General features: G+C 39.5%; 1 protein-coding gene and 1 long non-coding RNA gene across 17 annotated transcripts in view; one reads left to right on the forward strand and one right to left on the reverse strand.

Annotated features, from left to right (window-relative positions):
- kif21b (kinesin family member 21B) overlaps positions 1 to 16,456 on the forward strand; it is a 58,949-nt gene extending 42,493 nt beyond the window's left edge. For 10 of the 16 annotated variants that reach the window (XM_069537499.1, XM_069537457.1, XM_069537465.1 and 7 more), the window contains 7 exons: positions 494 to 674; positions 889 to 1,053; positions 2,136 to 2,253; positions 2,357 to 2,527; positions 8,114 to 8,313; positions 9,278 to 9,415; positions 10,743 to 10,881. In XM_069537499.1, coding sequence (XP_069393600.1) covers positions 494 to 674; positions 889 to 1,053; positions 2,136 to 2,253; positions 2,357 to 2,527; positions 8,114 to 8,313; positions 9,278 to 9,377 — 935 coding nt within the window. In that variant the 3' untranslated portion in view covers positions 9,378 to 9,415; positions 10,743 to 10,881. Of the gene's footprint in view, positions 1 to 493; positions 675 to 888; positions 1,054 to 2,135; positions 2,254 to 2,356; positions 2,528 to 8,113; positions 8,314 to 9,277; positions 9,416 to 10,742 lie in introns of all 16 variants that reach the window. The other 6 variants (XM_069537518.1, XM_069537479.1, XM_069537496.1 and 3 more) reach the window with 1 other exon arrangement.
- Positions 16,457 to 20,377: 3,921 nt separating this feature from the next.
- Positions 20,378 to 22,245, reverse strand: LOC109629078 (uncharacterized). Its single transcript, XR_002202688.2, has 2 exons — positions 22,154 to 22,245; positions 20,378 to 22,061 (listed from the first exon to the last, which is right to left on the reverse strand). It is a non-coding gene; the product is annotated as an uncharacterized lncRNA (long non-coding RNA).
- Between the last annotated feature and the right edge of the window lie 1,811 nt (positions 22,246 to 24,056).

The raw sequence follows: 24,056 nt of genomic DNA on the forward strand, positions 1-24,056 counted from the left end.
ATGGTAAATGTAATGAGTTAATAATTCTTTGAAGCAAATTACCCACCACCCTAAAATAAATGTGTTGTCTTCCACATTTTTGGTTTATGGAATAAATCACACAAGATACACAAGATGTTAATTATTTAACTTCAGAGTTGATGGCAGGCAGGTTTTTAGATGTGTTATTTTTAGCTGCCTCTGAGCTTCATATTTCACACACACACACACACACACGCACACATATGCATGCACAAGTTGTATTGATGTCCTCATCTTACTCCAGGAAAGAAAGGAAATGAGAGAATTTCTCAAAACTAGATTTCAATTAAGTATTTTTCATGACAGCACTCCACTGAAAAGGGGTTGAGCCATTTTAGTCTCAATCTGATTGAAAGATTAAAATAATCTGTTATCACTTTTATTTATTGTGATGTGCAAGTAAGTGTCGAGCCAAAATGTGTACCTGTGGTGCTGAGTAGACTTGTGTGAACCTTCCCTCCTCCTCCTCCAGATCGCACATGTAAGATGTGGAACCTGGTGACAGGTCAGGAGATCGCCACGCTCAAAGGCCACCCCAACAACGTGGTGTCAGTCAAATACTGTCCCTCCTCTGGTTTGGTCTTCTCTGTCTCTACCTCCTACATCAAAGTGTGGGACATTCGTGACTCTGCCAAATGTGTCCGTACACTCACGTAAGTTTTCTCCCTGTAGCCAGCCTGAACAGTAAAAGCTGAAAAACAAGACAAATGCAGTGCAGCAGATTTTTGATTTAAGGGCTTTACCCTCATACTTTTTCATTTCACTCATGTGTTTCACATTGCAGATAAGTAAATTGAATGGGAAAAATTCTCTCCTCCTTTTATTTGTCTCTCTCTGACGCTGTCCGGCTTGTCTTTACCCCCACAGTTCATCTGGGCAGGTGGTTTCAGGTGATGCGTGTGCTGGTACCACAACCCGCACAATAACATTTGCACAGGGGGAGTGCCAGATCAATCAGATAGCCCTCAACCCATCAGGATCTGTGCTTTACGCTGCTGCAGGGAACATTGTTCGCATGTGGGACCTCAACAGGTACAATTCATTTATTGCTTTATTCATTCATTCCTACTCAGACAAATACTAATTAGAAGTATCCAGTTAGTCATTCATGTCTTCATTAATTCCTTCTACTGATTTAAAGTTGAGTCATCATCATATTTAAGTCTTTTCATGCATGTAGAGACCGGCTGTGGGCCTCAGTCCACAGAAGCCTGAAGCTGCAGCACCACTGCACATAGAGCTGATCACCTGTTTATTCAAAGTTCAGAAGTCTCAGTACACAGAAAGCTGTACTGGAGAATCAATTGTCGTGAACGGGCTGTTGTCATGTTCATCAACGTTGCTTATGTTAGGAGTCCCAGCTGCCCACTGCTAGAGAGCACTGGTCACCTGTTCATTCAAATTTGATTAAAATTGAACATATCATGTTTCCAAATAAAACACTGCACCTTTCTTAAACAATACACATGCAAACTGTGATGCCAATCATTTCTCGAGATATGCGTTCCACATACAGACAGACTAAGATATTTCAGGAACTAGTATATAGATGTTGACTTGGACTTAAGGATGAACTGATAAGAAATTCGGGTTTTAAATGTCAAGGCCAATGTGACCTTTTAGTCATAACTCCAGAATTTATATGCTACCATAATAAAAAATGATGAAGTGATGACGGCTAAAGGTCAACTTCACTGTGATACTGGGGCCACAACTCAAGAACAGAAGGGGGAGATTGTGATCATATTTTCTGCAACTTGACTGATTGGTGGATGCATAGAACCGCAAAGCAGCAATTCTAGTTTTTGCTTCAAGTGGGAAATGATTAAAAGATTGGAGCAGAAAGTTTAAGCTAAGGGGCTCAGACCCATTTAATGATACATAAAAACCACTGCCCCCCAGAAATGAAGAATGGATTAAACATTTCTTCAGTATCATCTCTGCCTGTGGCATCGCTGTGTCTCAGCAGTTTTGCTTCACTTGCGAGACGAAAAGTGATTTCATTCAGTGTTACAGGCACCTTGAATTTCACAGACTTTTGCTTCTGATGCTTTGGGTGCGTTTGTCTTTGTGTTTGTGTGTGTGTATGTGCGTGTGTCTGTCTATTTGTGTAGGATGCAAGCAATGGGAAAGCTGACAGGTCACATTGGTTCTGTCATGTGTATGACAGTGGGACAGTCTCTGCTAGGAAAAGACCAAGTAATCACTGGCTCCAAAGACCATTACGTCAAGGTACCAAACACACATTTAAGAAACAAGTGTCATCCACCTCATGGGTCGGAGGTGTTGATCATCATATGATTATCTCCTATCTGTTTTCCTGTTCTGTCCTCAGGTGTTTGATGTGGCAGAGGGAACTCTGGGTAATGTTGGCCCAGCTCATAATTTTGAGCCGCCGCATTACGACGGCATTGAGTGTCTGGCTGTGCAGGGAGACGTGCTGTTCAGCGGGTCAAGAGATAACGGCATCAAGAAATGGGATCTGGAGCAGCAGGAGCTCACTCAGGTGTGTGTGTGTGTGTGTGTGTGTGTGTGTGTGTGTGTGTGTGTGTGTGTGTGAAGATAATATACATTTGCTCTCTATAACTAAGACACTGTGTGCATTGATGCCCTCTACACAGTATGTGAGGTCAGCAGGCTCAGCAGAGTAAAGCAGGGAGCAGAATGATTTTATATTTATCTTAATGTGGAGCTCATATATCAAAGTTTTAAAAATGCCTGCTTGACTGTGTTCAGTGCTGCTTTTGAGATTATGTGGCACCAGCCTGCAGGGAGAAACATACAGAGACCCCTCCTTCTCTGAGGCTTTTAATTTATGATCTCTTGACCCTTATCTGGTGAGCAAAGCTAGTTTTTCATATAAGGTATGCCGTGCTGATGCAGTGCCAGCACAGGCTTCAGGCCAGAAACAGTAATTATGGTTATATCCTTCTTGTCAGTGATAATGCCAAATTTAAAGGTTGCTCTATCACATTTATGGACTGTTGTTAATTTTAATTTTTTTAATTAAGTCATTTATCAAAAAGACATTTAGCTTTTTTTTCAGAAATTAAGATTTGTTATTGTTGTAAACATTGATGTTTGTTTCCACCTTCTGGAAAAATAACCAGTCAAAGTCTTGAGGGCTGGATTAGAAATGTTGGGGCATATCAAAATGTTTTGCACTATTTTGCCACACTCTCCATGTTGAATGACATACTTGAAATGGTCTGCAATGATGAGCAACATGCCTCGAGGTGTGTTCTCTTTCATGTGGTGGGTGTATCAGATGAATTTCCCAATCAGTAGTGATATGCATGTTAACCCTCCTGTATTAAAATGGCAATGAACACAATGGATTCCTGGAATCCTGGACTTCTCTACAAATGTGGTAGCTGCTGCTTGATGTTCACATCAATGGATGATGTTAGAAGCAGCTTTTAGAGGCTGTAACATCATGTATATTTAAAAGTATTAAACATGTATTTAAACCCATGTCATCTCCCTTCGAGATTTCTCCCACAAGAACACCCAGAATGGTCTTCTCAGCTGATGTAACTGCTGAGTGCTCTCTGGGGCAACAGCTAATATTTTAGTGCTTCCGGCATAGACAGATATCCAGGCCAAGACTCCCTCTTCCATTAATCGCACACTGTTCACAGACTAGTTAATTTTATCACACAAGTTGAATGTTTCTCAACACAGAACATGAACAGTGATACTTTTTGTAGCTGTTTTAGGTTAAGACAGCATTAAAGCTGATCTCTATATTAGCTGCATATACATGCAGATAAATAAAAAAGCCAATGGCCGATGCATTTCGATCAATATGTTCCACATATATTGCTCTCCACATGGAGTGATTACCTACGTGGCATAAAAGCCTGCTCAAATCTGATTGGTCAAACCTGAAACAAAAACCCGGGCCCAAAATCTTGTTCCTCGACTTCTGTCATTCACTTGAGAAATTGCATTCAGGTTGCATTTTAAATTAACTTTTTACAACCCGAATGCAGTCCTGTTTTCTGAATAACTTGTTCCCCAACTGACTACACATGAAAAGGAGGGAGACAGAAATGGTGACAGAAATAGTAGCATGCATTTTTTGAGATTGACTTGGCTGTACTGTTTTTACTGTGGAGTTATACTTATTAATTACTCCTCTACATGCACCAGCAAGTCACTGGCCAATGTCAACATATATGTCAGAATGAAAAAGTGAAGTGAAATTGGTTAATTGGTTTTTGTCTTATTGTGGACATTTGGATGATCTTGGTGATTCCCTTCACAGAAGAAAAAATTACTCCAATAACACACAGGTCAGAGCACTTTTAACCAGGTCATATTAAACTGAGCACATATAAGCAGAGATTGTATTTAACTCAATAACTCAGGACCGGCTATGACGGTAAAGACTTGTGTTGCCAGTAGAGTGTTGAGTTGGATGATGGCTTCCTGCCACCAGAGTGCCCCCCCTCTGTGGAGAGAGTTAACACAGTGTCATCATGTGTAATGTGGCAGGAGAGAGCTGTGTCAACATCAGAGAGTTAGAGCCCACTCGCACCATAGCCACAGGTACCAGAGAGGAAAGTCATTCTGTGTGTGTGTGTCTGTGTGAATTCTCTTGTGTACCCTCTATTGCCTGGATATGTTAATAATGCATAAGGATGCACCTTGTGGGTGGATGTGGCTGACTTATTTGCATCCACAGTAATATGCATATTAAGCAGCACTTTCTCAGGTTGTTTGCATCAGTTCTGTTTAGCCTTTGTTTTTTTTCCCCAAACAGACAAATCAAAATCATATTATTTTTACTCAAAGACTACATTAGATCTACATGGTCAGTGTTGTGGTCTGTGGTAAACAACCATAATCTCATTTGCAAACATCAATACAAACAGTTTTAAAGTCTCTCTAATGCAGAAGGCGCTGTCTAATTATGTAACCAGATCAAATAGTGGCTCGGGGTGTAATAGAATATATTACAGTAGACTCTAAAACTCTGCCGGCTCCAGGATGCTGGTGCAAGCTGTTCGGCTCTGACCTCCTCTGTTAAAATGCATACACCATAGTGTGTTTCTTTGGGGAATATGTGAAGCAATTTGTTTATAATTACTCCGTTTTTAAGTTTAGTGATTCCCATTCGCTTGATAAACATCTTAATATACACTGTGAAAAAGAATTTAAAGTTTGTGTTTTTTCTGGTTTTGTGGACACGCTTACGCAACTGTTGCAGCAGTGCAGCGTTTCTCTTTCCGAGGTGTTGGCGAGCATTAACACATTTTTACCCCCTGGTGGAAAGTTGTTAGAGATAGTGAGGTAGATGTACCGTGTGTGAGAAGTTTCTCTTTATTTTTCGCAATTGTTATTCCTCATCTACAGCTTCTGTTCCATCCAACACTAGTGGGGTGTCTGTCTTTGAACTGCCTCTCCCGACTGGCTTTTGTTTTTCATGAATTCTCTTCTCTGAACAACAGATTCCACATTTAAATGACACATATCCAGTCACCCCAGTTTTCTGGTCATTAAACCAGAGGTAGCTCCAAATTGATAATGATAAAATTCTGGTACTCACATAATCCACAAACAGATGTAAAGTGGGTAAACATGGGAATATGTTATTTAGACTTGAGTCACAGGTATGTTCATATGTTAACAAGACTCATGTTTGATAGTTTATAAAAGCTGAATTTAAATGATACTCAACATGGCGTGATCATTGATGCCACATGTCCATAATAATTAATGGACAGAAGTGACTAAAAACAGAAATTGTGAAATGTACCTTTCCTGTGTTGCCTAGATACGAGAGATGCAACGTCATCAGACTTCATCTTTGGGTTTAACCTGTTTTATTGTTGTTACACAGACATATGCTCATTACTGCCTTTTTTCTTTCTTTTGTTTTTCAATATCAGTGTAATAATGTACCCGTGGCCTCATTTTCATTCATATATAATAAGATAGTAGCTGTCCAGCCAGGTTTTAAGGCTCATGAGTGAGTTAGTATAAATAATAAGCTCTATAGAAAGCTCAGTACCATTGTGTTTGTGTGTGTTCGACTGTTGCAGCAAGGAAGGAACACTGACTTCAACTGTTACGTCATGAATGACATGAATCCATAGGTTCATTCTACCTGCTGTCTAGACACTACTGTTTACGTTACAGACAGCAATGTAATTATTGCATTGGCCGAGGAGGTTATGTTTTCATTGCTTTGTCTGTGTTTCAGCAGGATCACCCCAAATTACTGAGCTGATTTTCTTGAAACTTGAAAAGGGTGGGATAGTTCAAGTTTTATTTGTCATATGCAGTTAACACAGGGTCTGAAAGGTGTTAGCAACCCGGTGAGCTCAGCAGTGCAAGAGTTAAATTAAACTAAAGGCAAGGTAGAAAGAGCTTATTCTAAAAAAAGTCGAATACAATACAAAACTAAAACCATATACGTTCAATGCAGTGTGACATTATTGCAAAGGAAGTTTCAATTTTAACAGTATGGAGTGTGTGGGAATAGTTATTGCAGACATATCACATTTTCCAAATAAAGTGAAAACGGGCAGGAAAACAGATGTCCCTGAATGCATCAAAGAAGAACCCATTACCTTTTAGAGTGGATTTAATTTTTTCATTTTCATGAGCATTGTGAGATTCTCATCTTTTTGTGAATTTCTCTAGAAATAATGCAGATCGGGATTATCAGCTGGATGCATCTGATCTCATTTCATGTAAAAGCAATATGGTGATAAATCAGCCTCGGTGGAGGTATGCGCTCTCTGAGTGCCCTTCTAGTTAAATACAGTTTCCGTCCGGCAACAGCAAGATAATGTTTAATCAAATTTATCTTGTTTTGTGATTTACAAATTCCTGAGTTACTGAGTCATGCTGTTTTGTATGCACCTTTGTCTATTCAAAGCAGTGGGTTATCTAAATTGTGAGCTACAAAGTAAATTGCAGCCTTTTGGATAGTGTGACTCACAATATTTAAATCACTTTTTGCTAAAATAGTGGCTAAAATAATGAAGACACTGATTTTATAACTTACTGCTTTACAACCTAAAGAATCAGACTGAGTCACTTGAAAACATTTACAACAGCAAACATATTAGTTTGTCTGATACCTGATGAAAAACAATCAAGGAAAATAACCTGTAGTGTTAGGTTGATTACATTCTAATCTCAAAATGCAACTTCAAAATAACAACTGTCAGAAGCAAATTTAATAGGACAAAGAAGATAAGTGTAATAAAAGTTATCTTTTAGTGCGTGTGTTCAGTCTAATTTCATCTTCAGCCCAATTAGATGAAACAAATAGACAAACACAACAACTGAAAACTGTGTGACACAATGAAAGTTTGACAAGGCCACATGTGAATGTTTGCTCTGTACTTTAAGACAGTGACAGTATTTGGACTCATAATGTTGAATGTCTCACCAATGCAGCACAGATGTGGTTCACTCTGTTCTTTTTTTCTGTTTATTTGGCGGAGAAACCACATATAGGAAAATAAAGAGCATGATCTCTATTTAGAAGCTAATACATTTGCGGGATGTTTTGTCAGTGTGTTACAGTTTGTTCCTTGCAGCAGAAGCATGGTTCTGAAGTGAGTTACAGCTGAGCTGCAGCCTCAACAAGAAAAAAACAGAAAATGGTGCTTTTGGAGTGTAAGGCGGTGCAAAGGCATTTGGATCTATGCAGAGTTTGATATGATGGCAAAAAAAAGAAAAGCCAGTTTACAGCATTCATTTGGAAGCAAACTCTCAAATACCCTATAAAGATCAAATTAAAAATTTTGTACCACAGCTCACTTGTTGATTATTAAATAGATGCTGATGTCAGTGTGATGATTATATTACACATTAGAAATAGACGTTTAACTCAAGTACTTACATATGGATTCAAGGAAATGTGCTGATTTACTGAAGATAATTTATATCCATTAAAATGTACGAATAAAATAACTTTTTCTCCTGGTATGTTAAGAACACAAAAACCCAGAGGACTCATTAACACAACTGCTCTATAACCACTGGATTAGTTGTGTTGATGTAGAAACACAACATGTAGTATTTGTATCCTTCTGACTATTGATGTCTCTCTGCCTTCACCCCACAGCAAATCCCTAACTCCCACAAAGACTGGGTGTGCGCTCTGGCGTATGTCCCGGGCCGGCCAATGCTGCTGAGTGGCTGTCGGGGCGGCATGCTTAAGGTGTGGAACGTGGAAAACTTCACCCCCATAGGAGAGGTCAGGGGCCACGAAAGCCCCATTAATGCCATATGTACCAACTCGAGACAGATCTTCACTGCATCCAGGTGAAATAAAGTTACAGTACTCTGTTATGTCTAAATATTTTATTCTTATTTATTGATTATACCAAATTACTATGAAACTGAGCTGACAGAAGTACTACTAACTTTAATGAGTCAAACACAAGCATTTAAAGATCCCATCGGGGATCAATACTGTTGTGTTGTGATACTGTTTCTGATGATGATAAGATTCAACATTTTTTTTGTCTTGTTTACTAATCCTCTGAAAAGACCAGAAAATAATTAATCTTACTAACAAGTCGCCAAACCCTCATGCAGTTTATTACCTTTTACCATGAAGCTCCATCATCTTAATACCGTTGAAAACACTTCACTAAGCCTTATGACTGATCTGATATTTTCTGCCACTGTAATTTAATGGGCACTGTAGTTTATTTAAGACTGAATATTTATTAATCTGCTGCTGAAAATAGTCCCTAACAACTGCATTATTTACTCCTGTTTTAGTAACTGTTACAAAGAAGCAGCTGCTTCATAACGTTGAGAGGCTGTTAGAAAGCCAGAACAAACCTGTACAGAGAAAATGTTCCTCATACTTAATATTAAAGGACCACGACTAGATAATGATTCATGTTTGATTCTTCTCTTGCATAAATCTGCAGGTGTGTGTCAGTCTTATGCAGCTCAGAGGGTCACATTGCATCTTGTTTTTCTATTTGCTGCATCAAACTAAGATAATGCTTGTTTTCCTCTTTGAGTGGTCTCTTCTGTTCATTCTCTCTGGTCTCAATTAACCAGCGGACTTCCACTGAAGCTTTGTCTTCTTTCTTCACCTTTCTTCTCATCCTCCCACAACTCTTTCTTGCTGCCTGTTCTTCTGTCACCTTCTCTGGGGACAAACTTGTCTGCCTGTATGGTCACTGAAATTCTGCCTTCGTCCTCTCCTCCTGTTCTCCACCCTTACTCTCCTCCCACTCCTCCTCCTCCCTCCTCTTGTCGACCCCAGTGACTGCAGGGTGAAGTTGTGGAGCTATGTGCCTGGCTTGACTCCGTGTCTTCCTCGACGCGTCCTGGCCATCAAGGGCCGGGCCACCAGCCTCCCGTGATCTTCCTCCTCTCTGCTCACCAACCTTCCCCTCCTCTGGTACTCTCTTAAACTAATTTCTACCTTCTTTTCCCCCTACATTTGTTTTCCTTTCTCTCTCTCTCTGCACTTTTCGGTTTGCCCCTCTTCAGTGTATGTCCTTATTTCATTTTTTTCCTCAAATTCTTCTATCTTTTTTTTTTTTTTGTGTAACCTGTTTTAAATCATGGTTACTGACTCACTTGCAGACCACAACCTCCGCTATAACAACTTTTCATTGGCTAAACAAATGACTCATAGTTCTACACAAAGTACATTTTATTATTCTTGTGTGTGCAGATCTAATTAATCTTGTCCCTGTGGCTCATTTTAAGTTAATGGTTATTGGTACTTTTTTGTATTTTGGGAAATATGGTTATTTTCCTCCTGGCTGAGAGTTTGATGAGAAGATCTCTACCACTTTCACATTGCTCAGATTGGCAATAAACTGAGGACTTTCTCCTGAAGTTATGAGGCTGCATGTTAGAACCTAAATGTCCGAGTCAGTTGCTGTGGACAATCTACAGAATTATTCCTGTCGGCCCCCAATTAAAAACAATCAAAGTCTCCAGAGAATGTTCGGGTGAGTGGGCATGGTGACACAAAACTGAAAAATGACAACAATACAAATATCTCAGGATAAAGAAGAAGTGGCAAACACATGTAAGACGCCGACAAATACCCAGGGACCAGCCCTCACCTGAACGCTCCAGAGATTTCCTGTTGTCGTGAACAATCTCCACCTGTGTTCTTCATATGTAAAAGGAGCATGTCTGGAATTGTCTGGAGTTCATGTCTGAAACATGCTACTGACATGAAAGTTGTAACAATGTCTCATGTAACTCAAGATAACCTGTTCCCATATTTTTCCAAACACCTTCACTATTGCCTTTCTGACAGGATTCACTCCACACGACATTTATATCTCCGAACACCTACCACTGTGCAAAGCTAATTTAAGTGTTAATGAAGAATGTGATGTTTTCCTGTGTAGTAGGTGTTTACGTCCTGCACTGTGGGAATGAGAAAGGAAGAGAAAATTAAATTGGCATCTCTGTTGGGAGCAGAGATGTGGTTGATTAGATTTACTTGTTGCATAATTTCCGGATCCAACTTATTCTGCACTTTTCTAAGAGTGTGTTTGAGGAAGGTTCTGTATTGAGTTGTTTGTTTGCATACGTGTGTGAAGTGCATTTTTTAGTCAGTGTCTTTGTGGCAAAGACTGCCTGATTGATGTTCTGCTATTTTCTTCCTATGTTTTGTCTCACCACCACCATTCTTTCTCTCTCTCTCTCTCTCTCTCTCTCTCTCTCTCTCTCTCTCTCTCTCTCTCTCTCTCTCATTCTAGTGACAAGACAGTGAAGATCTGGTTGTCAAAGTTGTGGAGGAAGAGGTGACGACTGAAAGACAACTGAAATGATGGTTTCCATTCTCAACCACCACCTCAAGTAATGAGATGCGACACTGAAATCACAGTTTCCATGTTATTTTTTCTTTGTCAAAATGATAGAACCAATGTGGAATATTTTTCCAAAGGCAAAGGACTCTTTGCCGCTCAGATTTGTTTTTACTGCCAATTTGAAAGTGCCATCCAGGGGTGATGCTATTTGGGAAAGATAAACCACATCTTCCTCGCCATGGATACACCAGGCAGAACACTATTTCTCCTCACATCAAATCTGTCTCGGGTTGTGAGGAAAAGAAAAAAGTGTCCTTCTGTTCTTTCACTAAGGTTTCAGAAACCTGACGGAGCAGTTAGAGATGAACATGTGTATTCATGTACCGTCTGATCGTGGAGACTTGGTCCGGATTTAAATCTCTGAGCGACGCTACCTTACAAATGGAGCTTCTGGTTTCCGTTCAAGACTGTTTGTGCTCATTAGTGTTGTGGCTGTTCTGACACTGAACACACTGGACGCTCATACCCTGTCTGTTGGTGGCAGTGGATAGTTTTGATATCACTGGAGAATTACACTGTACATCACTGAAACCTAACTGCATTCAACAAGTCCTGTTTTTTTAATGTATTTTATTTTATTAATTTATTATTTTCCCTACCTCAGTTGTTCAGGACTTCGGTGTGAGCTGGGAAGGAACATTTTACGGGTCTCCGTGCACAAAACACCTGGTGCTTGACCAGTCGAAGTAAAAATGCCCAGCTCTTCGTCTCTGTGTGGATGTGTCCTCTGTGGCCCTCTGGCTATCAGACTGTCTAGCTGCTGACCTCGCAAACAGCAAAGCACACATCCAGTAGCACAACTTAACGTAGCACTGGCCCCCAGAGAATCTGACCAGGCTGTATTGTCTGCTCTCTGAAGTGCTAACTGGCAAAAAATATAGGAAACACCGTGCACATGGCACAAATAGTACACACCTGCAGTAAACATGCCTCAAACATTTGTGCATTAGGTACTCCATCATGGCCAAAGTGCCAGATCATATTCTCAACCATCCTACAGTGGCACATACCTGCCATTTGTCCTCCATGTAAAGGCTTTCTCTCAATGTCTCTCTTATCTTTAAATTAGTGACGGTGATGGACTGATCAGCCTTACCCAACAGTCCATCTCCTTCCCAGCTACTGAACTTCTCTGGGAAAAACCAATTTAATCAGAGGTCTCGCAGCTTTACCGGCTGCTTTTCAGGCAAGATTACATGGGTGAAAGTAGGTCATATAACTGAGAGGGATTTCTATTTAAAATCTCAATTTACTTCCACCCACTCTTTGCTGCTACATTTCAAGACGGGAAGAAACTTCCTCTACAAATAGTTTATGTGGCAGAGTACATGTGTGGGCAACACGTGCATATGCACAAACTGCGGACACACAAACAAACACAAGATTTCAGTGGATGATTATACATCTTGCCTGATACGTGTTGACATCCCTCACTTTAGTGTCTTTTTAATGAAGCAAATTCAGCAATACAGCAGTCACATGCTGTGCACATGCATACATACATACGTACATACACTTACCTACATGCAACAGTAACAAAAAGACACTTAAATTATCTTTTTGTTGTCTGACGCCTCTGAATATGAACCACAAGCATTCACATTTCTCTCAGTTTGTGAACTTCTTTAACTCCAAAATGACAAACAGCTTTTTAAAGAGTCTTGTCATACCGATGTCTTAACACTGTATAAAAACCCACCTCGTGTCCGTTAGCATCAAATATCACAGTTATTTACATTTATTTACCTCTGAAACGTCTCCCCCTCTGTAGAAAAACAAATACGTTGCTGATTTAATGCCCTGATAAAAGACCCAGAAACATGTGTAGTTTAACTAAAAAACTGCTTGGATCATAAAGCAGCAGCAAAAAACTGTTGATGCGGAAGTTTGTAAGACTTTCAGTATGTTTTTGTCAATAAGTGAGCATGCACTGCTGATGTTTAAAGTATCCGATGTAAGTTTCAAGCTGCTGACGCTCTCTAAAAGCAATCATGTGGGTTTTGATTTTATATTGGGGTGGGGGGGCTGTGGATGGGTGGCGATTTGTTGAAGCGTTCCGTTTGAATATTTTGCTACACTTAGAATCTCAGGTAATTGTTGAAGGATGATTTTATTCATATGTACGTCGACCCTGTGAGTTTAGGTAGCTCTTTGAATCGACCAAATGCCTTGTTTGAGACGGTTTTTTTTACTTTGAGAAAAAAAAGGTACTATCAGTGTATCACCCCTTTCTAAAATACTTATTTTGAAGTTTTGCTTTTGCATTTCACTCCCTTTATTTACTATATATGTACTGGACCTTTTGTACAAAATGTAAACATCTTAAATTACTATCTTCCAAATCTGGCCAAAGCTGAAAGACTTGCCACTCTGAGAGATGTGCACTGATTTTTGACCATAATTACTTGTTTGACATATTTGTGTAGGGGTTTGTCTGGAGTGAGTGGTACAAAATGTGATCAGTAGGGAAATTAACCTGCGTAACAGAAGGGGTTGTTTACTTTAACCTTAAGTCAGACTCCACTGGGCCCTTCACTGTACTCTATGTATTTATCTGTGCCAATTCGCCAAACTGACGGTGCTGTGATTCTTGTGATAACAAAGCTAAAACAGCCTTAATCTCTCTTTATTTCACTCAAACAGACTCCCATTTATTGTCCTCTCACATGTCCCCCCGTGCCTGTATATTTGCCGTAGGATGCATGATGTTAGAGGCTCTCATCAGTTGCTTGGACATCTCACAACACAACAGTTCAGTGGGCGACAACTTCCTCCTTCTATTGTCAGTCCTAATATAGAACACTGGAATTACCTCTGAATCTCAGAAGCATCTGTCCATTTGTTGCTATTCTAAATGTGATGGACAGTCAGTCAGAGTAATATACATCAAATGTAGTGTTTCACAAAAGATGCTCACTGGTCAGATGACTCTCTGGAAAGGTGAAACCTGGGTGAACACACTAATTAGGAAAGACAGGGAGGTGAGAGAGCGCCTTGTGTTCGGGGCTTTTATGATGATTAACTTGATGCATCGGGGGAAAAACTGAGATGCAAGCTTCTCTAGTGGCAGTGGGAAAGGAGTCAATCGCCCTTTTTCGCGGGTTTACCCATATTTTAAATAGCTATGCATACCCACTAATTGTGGTGTAAAAGATGTATTATTAGAGCCAAACAGAAACCTGTCATATCAGCTCCACCCAAAGCTGTGAGATTTAGATTTTCAGGCGCTGTCAGCACCACTTCATGACTTGATTAAGTGTAAATATGTTTCAGAACCATTTCTTTTTATTACAGACCGGAGGCGGTTGAGGTTAACTCACTTCTGCCTCATCAGTTGGCCTCAGTGTAACCTCTTCAAGTTAGGATTTACATGCACTTTGGAAAGTGAAAATTGCTGTGAATACTGAACAAGCTATTTTCCAGATATGTATTGAGCCTAGTTCTAGACTTAGTTTACAAAGACTGAATTGATGAGTCCCAAACAAGGCTCCAACCACTGACATTGTATTGGGAGAATAAACATGTTTAGATCTACTGTAGCTTTAGTATTGAGTGATAATAATGTTTGTGCTGATGCAACATGTAAGATAACAGTAAAGAGGTAGAATCTCCCCAGTGTCCCTGTCTTTAAAGTCTTCTTTTTTATATTAGATGTTATGCAAGAATGTGAATCTTCAGTTTGACTGAGCAGCTTGCAAACCTCTGTGGATGCTCAGGAGACTCTGAGGCTATGGTGCACAACCGAAGTTATGACTCTAACATCCGCTGGTGGTCGCTAACACCTGCTAACATCTAATGGCAGTTGGTAACTTAAATTGTGCAGTAGAACTTCAAACGTACAAGGGATTTTCACCATCTTGTCCATTTTTTCTAAGACTATCCGTCCCTGTCTGTCTGCTGCCTTAAGACATTTGACTTGATCACAAACTGAGCATATTCATCTATAAACAATATAACTGGGAACACTGGGTAGTGAAATCCAACCTGTTTCTTCTACAGCAGTCAACTACAGGGATAAACCATACGTGATTAAATATTCTTTCAGGAAAGGATTGAACATGTAGTAAGTGCTATTTGATCAATAACCCTCCAATCCCTAAAGGCTTCACCAGCTGCTAGATGAAAAAAGACCCAGTGGAAAACTAAATTAAGCCGCTGATCTCAACTGGGCACACAAAATTAACTGACCATTCATTAAACCCTGACCTCCTGAATTGCTGTTGCTATACGTGTCATTTCTTTGCGTTTTGGACAGCACACACAGTTTATTATTATTTAATAATATTAATAATAATAATATTGCACTTTTAAAAACAAAGTGCTTTACAAAGAAGACAAATAAAAAAGAAAACATAAAATACAAAAAGCAAACTAATACATACTTTATTCAAACGTAATGCAAATGAAAAGGATGAAAGAAACAGTAATAACAAGCACATGTTTAGCAAGTATCTGGTTTTCTTCACATGCAAATGTTTGCAGCTTATGTCAGTGATTTAAATTAACATAGGTTGCACATGATTTTATCTAATGGAACTTACAGCGGAGGAACAACTAGAGGAGATTAACACAGTGTTACATTCCTCACATTTTTGTTTAAGTCTCTACAAACAACTGTAAAATATGAGCATATAGAGCCTCTTCCATATTGTTTGACCATGTAAAGAAATCCAAAGCTACACATCCCTGCCAAACCTGATGACATTTACTAAGCTATGATTGGACAATCCCTGTTCAGGGGCAGGATTTAGTGAATGGTTTTATAACAAAACATGGGCTGCTGAAAGTTCAGTGCACAGTGGCTTTAATCAGTCTGCCGCCTCGTCAATATTGATCCACAGAGTAGAGTCAAGCTGTCAGTCAAACTGACTGTGATTCAACACCTCTACCACTCCCCCAACCAGCCCAGCCCAACCATCGTACGACTACTAGAAAATAAAAGCTTCAGTAGCGTCTCAGCTTCAGCCTCGTGCCTCAGCCAACAGGCTTCACTGCCTTAAAGAAACAGCATGTGTTGTCTGTGTAGGACATTGATAATCTTTCACTTAATATCCTGAATCTGTACGTGTTCAGAGGATTGTAGATTGTCCTGCAGATTGTGGAATTCTGTTCTAAGTGGGATGATGTCTCCACTCACTTTTTCATTGTGGCTAAAAAGACTTTCAACATTGCCTCCGGCTGCTGAGTGGATGGGATCGCTTTTAGACACAATGGAGAGGGCTGCTGATCAACAGGGCACTTCACTGCTGTTCAGCTCGTCTGTGAATCTCTCTCACACAGCAACACACGTCTTCTCTACAGCTGCTCAAGTAGTTTTTCCTCCAGGTGTGTGTGTGTGTGAGTGTGGTAATACGATCTGTGACACTGTCTGTGAAATATGTACTCATGGGACATAAATGCAGGGTCAAAGGTCATGTGTGCCTTTTATCGCACAGACTACTCCCTCTTAAGAGTGTAAATGTGTCTACAGTTTTTTTTTATGTATATGACAATGTGCATGCAGCCAAGCCATGTAAAATATGTTTTACCTGTAAATAATGTACATACATATTTAATGAAGGATACAACATTCCTTCAAGAAAATAAATGCTGTAAGTTGAAAACGATTCTCTTATGATTTTTTATCGTGGGGAATGTATATAAATGCAATAACCCTGCATCCAGATCAGATTTTATTACCTCTGCCACGGAGGTTATGTCTTTGTTGGTTTATTTAGGCAGGATTACACAAAAACTACTGCATGGTTTACAGTGAAACTTGGTTGAAAGATGCAGTAATGGTTTGAGACACAGATGCAAGAGGAACCTAAAAAATCTTCACAATAACTAACTAAACATTGGATGGATTCACTAAACGCAGATAAAACCTCTGGCCATAAATATCATCAAAACTTATTTTATTGCAGAAACTTTCTTAAAATATTTTCAACCAAGAATAAAGCAATCTCCCATTTTGCTTGAAAATGTCACTGCCAAGGTTTGCACGGCACACTGAGTCTTAGTATTGACATATTGGAAGGATTATACACCCAAATGTGTGAATATGTTTTTGTAAGATATCATACGAACCGTTTCATGATGTTCGACATTTTTGTTGATATCTCAGAGAAAGATTTATGTTGAGAGGAATGATATTCATGAGTGAGTACAGTTTGGTGCAGATCCAAATACAAATGTGAATTAAAATGTGGTTTCGTAAGGGGAATGTTGGCTCTTGGCGAAGGTGTGTAAAAGTTCTGCAAAAGTTAAGCAAAGATTCCAAATATTTACTGTTCCGGCCTCCCATATGTGAATATTTTTTATTTTCCTTTGTATTATATATTGTAAACCAAAAAATATACTACAATGAATAATATACTGAATATTTTTGGTTTTCAAAAAACACTAATGATTTGGAAAGTATCATCTTGGTCTGTAGGAAAGTTTGATGGACATTTTCTTACATCTAATAGCCAAATAACTAACAGAGAAACTAATCAGCACATTAACTGATAATAAAAGATATTTAGCCAGAGTAGTCTTTGTTTATAAAGAAAAATCTAAGAAAACCTTTTGACAAAGTGACACTTGATTTTTTGACAGATATTCATGAACATGATCGATTGGACTTTTAAAATTGTTTACCAAGCTGTCTGCAGATTACAGCACTTAGCTCTCGATATCCTCTGTCTGACATTAGGACGAAAGAAGTTGAGGATGAAAATGATCCTGCAGATGGAAGAGGAGTTTATTGATCATTCAGGATAAACTGACAAACAGGTTGTAAGGGATGGGATGTAAACGTGGAGGGATGATTTTTCATCCAGATGCATTCCCTTTACTTCAGGGCTGCACATGCCCACTCAAAACTCATACATCTTCATTTCCTTTGCAAACTCTGATCATTAACTTGTGTTGGGCTGCGCTTGTCCCAACCACGACGGGAGACACAAGCACCGTGATGTATGACTGCCATTAATGCCTCCAAGGAGGCGAAAACTATTTGAGGATGCCAGTCACAAACAAATAAACATCCATAACAAACCCTGTCACGTCCCAGCTGTATGTGCTCCATTTGCTTCCTCCATAGAATCCTGAAGTTTCATTTGAATGTCTTCATCAGTTTCATTACACCGGTGCGGCAGTAAGTCTGTTCTTACTTGCTGATCCATCAGTCTCTGCCTTTCTCTATCAATCACCCTGTAACCATAAAAAATCTATTTGAAATTCAGCCAAGTTCCCAAGAGAATAGTAAATGTTTTCATTCTCATTAGGCTTACTGGTGAGTAAACACAAATTACTTTTCATCTTGTGCCAAAATCAGGTCAAAACTTCCCATCAGCCTCAGCTGTTTGACTTTCATGCTTAGCAGCAGAAGCTAGCATGGAACCATGATCACAACCACTAAGAAGGTGACTATGGTAAATATGAACTACTAAATATCAGTGTGTGTTAGCATTGTCCTTGTGAGAATGTCACACTGATATTAGTAATCTCATAACCTCCTAGAGGTCCTAGCATGGTTCAACTCATTCAGACAACTCTATCCACTGCTCCAGCACCGGGTCTGCACGACTACTCGATGCCTTTCAGTCTATTCGTACATGAAGGCGATGGCTTCACCTCGGGCATTCTAGTCCACAAACATGGTTCCAATTATCGCCCAGTGGCTTTCTATTCCAGCAAGCTGCCCCCTGTGGTCCAGGGAATGCCAGCTTGCTTGAGAGCTCTGGCTGTTCTGATTGAGAGATTGATTCTGAATGTCATGTTCATGTTCCTCATGTTGTCCTCCTTCACATTTTAAACACTTCCATTACACAACATATGACAGATCCAGGAAATGAAGCAGCCATTTTGTCCAGCTCTAACATCTCAATTCACAGGGCTCCACCATTAAACCCAGTCACACTAGCTGCTTCCATCTGCTGATATGGATAATGCAATGAGACCCTTAGACACAAAGGCACAGACTTGAGCACTCACTTGAGACGTGCAGCACATAAAACGTATACACAAATCATAAAACATCTCATCTAAAGCATGAAGCTCAATAATTCAGGTCAGGCACAAGTCATACACAGTTGTAAAGGAATTAGAGTGTATATAAATAATGAATTCCCTGACACTCACTGCCACACGGCCCACATCTGTAAGCTACCTACATTGGAAGTGAAGTAAATTTAAAGCTACTTGTCAATGTATATGTGTCTGATGACACTTGAAGTGATGAAATCAAAGATGCTCAGCTGTACAGAGCATTTTACTGTCTTTCAGCTCATTGTTTGGATTTTCCAGCTCGCTGCTGTTGGTCACACTCACTGTTCTCATGAGTGTTTCCAGACAGGCAGCTGTTTTTAAAAGCTCTAATAAACCACTACGCTAACATCTGCCAAGCATCAAATGACAGACAGTAACATTTAGTAACTGGTGAACATTGTGTGGTTGTTAAGCAAGTAAATAGGTAGATAATCTCCTCAGTGGAGAGTTGATTGGTAAATATTTGTCATGGAAGAAGGTAAATAAATCCATGAGATAAATAACAGTATTATGGAGACAAACTTGAAGGACTTAGATCATGGGTGGGGAACCTTTCTCCTTTCAACAGTCATTTTAATTTAAAATTTGTATTACATTCCATAAGGGCCATACTAAATCATTAAACAGACATCAGACTAACCTCTCTAGTGTGATGGCTGGAACGGCTTCTCGTTGGTGAGGGATCTGATGTCAGATAGTAGTGATGATTATTTGAGTGACTGAGTTATCCTTTGCTGGACTTATGTATGTTTCCAGCTGTAGTGACACTCCAGATGGACCCTCTCCATCCCTGCAAGCTTGTCCCCTTAAACTAGACACTCTGGCTTATCCTTTACCTCAACAGAAAGAAACTAGAATGGCACTCACTAGAATACATACCTCAGACCCGACAGTCCTCTTATGAAACCACTTTTAAATTCACTAGATCTGGATTTAAAGTTGGATCTGCACCAAATTAAACACACTCATAAATATCAGTCCTCTAAACATGATTTTCTTTATCATGATCCATGAATTTTTCTGTGACAAATCAAGGAAAATGTTGAAAAACTCTGTCTTGAATGTTAAGAAAAGTGAAAGAAAATTCCTGGATCCGCCCCCTGATCTAGATTTCTTCTGGAACATTCCACATCTGCAACACTGTAATAGCTGTGCATGAGTTTCCTTTACCCTGTACGTGATCTGACAGGCATACAGCCAGAAGGCACCACAGTGAAGGACATGTTAGTGTACCATTTTATGCAATCTGGTTTTGTTACAGAAATAAAAAAACAAGGTTTTCTTGTATTATGTTTCTTATAAATACTATTATTTAATATTTTTTCATCTGTTGTTCTGCTGTCAGATTAAATAATCTCACAGGCTGATACAGCCTATAGACTGGAGCTCCCCCCTCAGTCAGATGGATAGATGAAGAACAACTATCGGAGGTTATTCAGCTAAAAGGAGTGGCCGAGAGTAGAAGCCTGTAGAAAAAGGCAGTGAATGAACATGGAGATTCAGGAAGGTTCAGATGTCCAGATGTTTAAATAATAGAGCATACAGAAAACAGCTACTACACTTATGTAACATACAATGCATACATGTTTATGCAGGATATGGTGCAGACATGTAGAGAGCCAAACTAAACCGTCTTGAAAGAAGATGTGGTGGAAAAAGTGGAACAGTGGAAATACAACCTTTATGACACTCGAGGTTATCCCTTACATAAATTCACACTTAGAGGAAGAGAGATAAAGAAAAGGCCCTGTGAGAGACGGAGACACGTTCACAGCCCAGAAAATGATTTAATTCAAGCTCAGAGACGATTTTAATGCTGAGAAAGTAAACATCATCAAAAAATGCCCCCCCGTTTCTCAGATGTACACAATGAGCATCAGCAAGACGGCTGAACAAAGCCATGGACTATCAACCAAATGGCACGGTCTAATCCCATTGTACTCGCTCTCTTTGAATCCGGTTTTAGACATCACACACACTCCACGCTACCAGGCTTAGCCACATCAGAGGGACACACGGTCCTTCGAGAACATGGCTGGATAATTGAAAATTCTGTGTGTGGCTGTGTGTGTTTAATGTTTTAATCATTCAGAGATAGGTCACAGTGGGGTTCAGTGAGGTATCCACAGAGTTGTAATCATATGTAGACTCAACTGAAACTCAAAGGGCAACACATGCAGTTGTTCAATGTAAAGTCAAGGGTGGGAAGAGGCAGTTACTTCTTTCTCATTCTTCACTGAATAACTTCACACGCTCCAGAGCAATATGCTTTCATATGAAGACCCAGAATGTATTCACAATTCCGTGTATAGAGTGAGTCGCCCAATAAACAGAAGGTAAATATAGACAGTTTACCATTTAGTAATAAAAAGGAAAAAATGTCCATTGATCATCCATCAATTTTCTCACTTAAAATTATGGATTCACATTTTGGATTAGGAAAATTATTTGAAAAATAACATTGAATCCCAAAATAATGTTGAATCCAACTCTATAGGTCTGGTTTTGAGATAGCATTGGCCTTTATGGATTATTATTATTTGTAGCTGACATCTTCGTAGAGGCCTTTATCCTATGTTCTGTTAGTCAGTTCAGCTATGATGGCTAATTGCTTTAAATGAAAGCTTCCGATCTATTTGCTGCATTAGGAATCATAAAATGACTCACTGTCTTTGCAGAGAACTAAATGTACCTTTATAAAGCACAGATGCATACAACTGCAGATGATTTATGGAAGCAGGTTAAATGACTGCTGTATGGTTTAGCAACACATTCACTTATTCACACCGAAAGATTTACATGCTTTATTATATAAAAAATGTCCTCCTACACAGAAGTCAGTTTCTCTTAATCTCCACACAGTGCGTGTTCTTTGTTCTCACTTTGTCTTCTTCTTTGATTCTTTTCCCTTTGCGAGTTCTTTCTTCTTCCTCCAAGGCAGAAAGTTGTAGGAGACCAGAGCTGTGAGAAGGTACGTGGCCATGCCCGTGTATCCTCCCAGCACCAGACACAGCGGCTGCACCAGCACGAACAGACAGAACACGTTCATCGACGCTCGGTCGTCCAGCTCCACCCGATCATCCTGCGTTGCTTTCATCACTCCGAAAAAATATATCAGAGCAACCGCTGGGTAGAAAGCCAGCTCCACCATGATGCCAAAGATGAGGCCGCTCCCTTCACACACCGTAAAGCCTTGGGATTTAACATATGCACATGTGTTGGACAGCGGTTCGTATAAGATCCACTGCGGTAATGACTGAGGGTATTTTCAGAAACAAACTCACCTGAATCAGATTTACACTCAGTCCCAAACAGAAATCCCTCTGAAGTGTGAAGGTGGATCTAACCAGGAAAACAGACTTGGACCTTTGATCCGTCATCACCACGGTCCTGTCAAACATTATCCACCCACTGTTTCCTTATCAGGACACAGTTATTACCTTCAAAACACATCTGGTGCCTTTTAATGAGTCATTTCATATAATCTACCTAACAACACATATTTTACTGTGTGTCGTATAGTTACCACTGACAGCATTCCTTATAATAACCTGACATTTTCTGATCTTTTTTGAGTTCACCAATGTCACTTTAATAATTTAACAATTAAAGCCGGCGATAAAAAAAAAGAAAAATAAAGCCGCTATCTGTGGCCCTCACAGGACTGTAATAAAAATGATTAATCATTTCATTGGGACTAAATGACTGCCTGCATGCACCCTATGACACACTATCACACTCTGGTGGTTCAATCTTCTGGGGTATTTTGGGGTTCAGTATTTGCCCATATAGGAGTCTTTGTTTATCCTTTGGGAGGATAAACAGGTGCAGGCATTCATCAAGTATTCAGTGAGTTGTAATCCATTCATCAAGTTTAATAAATCATGCTGCAGTATACAACCTTATAATAATGGATCTTCTTTATTATTAAGTCATAAATTCATTTTTTTACTTGGGGTTTGTGTTCCGGTGATATTTGCCTTTTTTAATCATACGTACTGTCTGCAGCACTAAATTCTAGTTGCTTATTTGCTTCCTTGGGTAGGTGACCTAGAGACAGGAAGCACATGTAAGCTGGGAGCGAGGCTCTACTAAAGAAGTTGCTCACCAGCACCTCTACACTGCACTTGTTAACTCATTATATGTATCAGAATACATGCTGGAACTAAAAACTATATGGTGTTATTATGGTCCGTTACATACTGGACCAGGAGTCACTGCCTTCGGCCAAGATAGACAGGTTTTTGTGTTTAATTTCAGGTACTGCAGATGAAAACTTAAAATCTGACAATTTACAAGTTGGACTTGTAAATGAATATGAATTGACTTTTAAATACATAAACCTGAATATCAGGTAACTCAATAGTGTTAATGAGCTTTAGAACTTTTTCATTGTGTTCATTTGTTTATAAATCGTTTACATTTGATCTGGTTAGTTTTGGTTTCACATTGTAATTTAGGGAGCACGCCTAAGACTTGTGTATGACATATGTCGCACGTACTGACATCATCACCTACATGTGCTGCCTCTACATATACTTGACTGATTGGTTTGTAGACAGGCGGGCGTCTGATGTCGGTGTGTTGTCAATTCAGCTACTGTATTTGCTAACCTTTATGAATAACTAAATAGCAAAAAAGAAGTAGTTCACTTTGTTTATTTTGTTGCCACTGTAAAATCAATATGGTATTAATACCAGCAAAATGAACATCCAAACATTATTTCATTTGAGAAGAAGAGTTCAAGCAACTATTGGCAGAAATTTAATGTAGAATAATCCTCATGATGTTTTCACTAGTTCATTTCATCTAAATTGTATGACATATTTTTCTTCACCCCAGAAAAGGCCCTTTATATTTAAATACTTTATATTTACATCGAGGGGACCCTCTCTACGAAGGCCGCCATGTTTTTTACATTAGTCCAGACTGGACAAACTAAACACCTTTTGAGTTTTTATGACAACTGAAGCTACCACAGGTTCTTTCTCATGTTTGGAAGGAGAGGGTGAGGTGAGGGGTGTTCAGCTGTAACATGCAACTTCAACACTAGATATCACTAGCCGAGATAGTTGTACTCCAACTCTCTCGGCTCTGTCATTCACTTACATGGCTTTTCCTTCCACAGCTACGCAGATCACACCCAACTAATTCTCTCTTTTCCCCAATCTGAAACCCAGGTAGCAG

This window comes from Paralichthys olivaceus, chromosome 2, assembly GCF_024713975.1.
Source record: "Paralichthys olivaceus isolate ysfri-2021 chromosome 2, ASM2471397v2, whole genome shotgun sequence".
NCBI lineage: Eukaryota > Metazoa > Chordata > Actinopteri > Pleuronectiformes > Paralichthyidae > Paralichthys > Paralichthys olivaceus.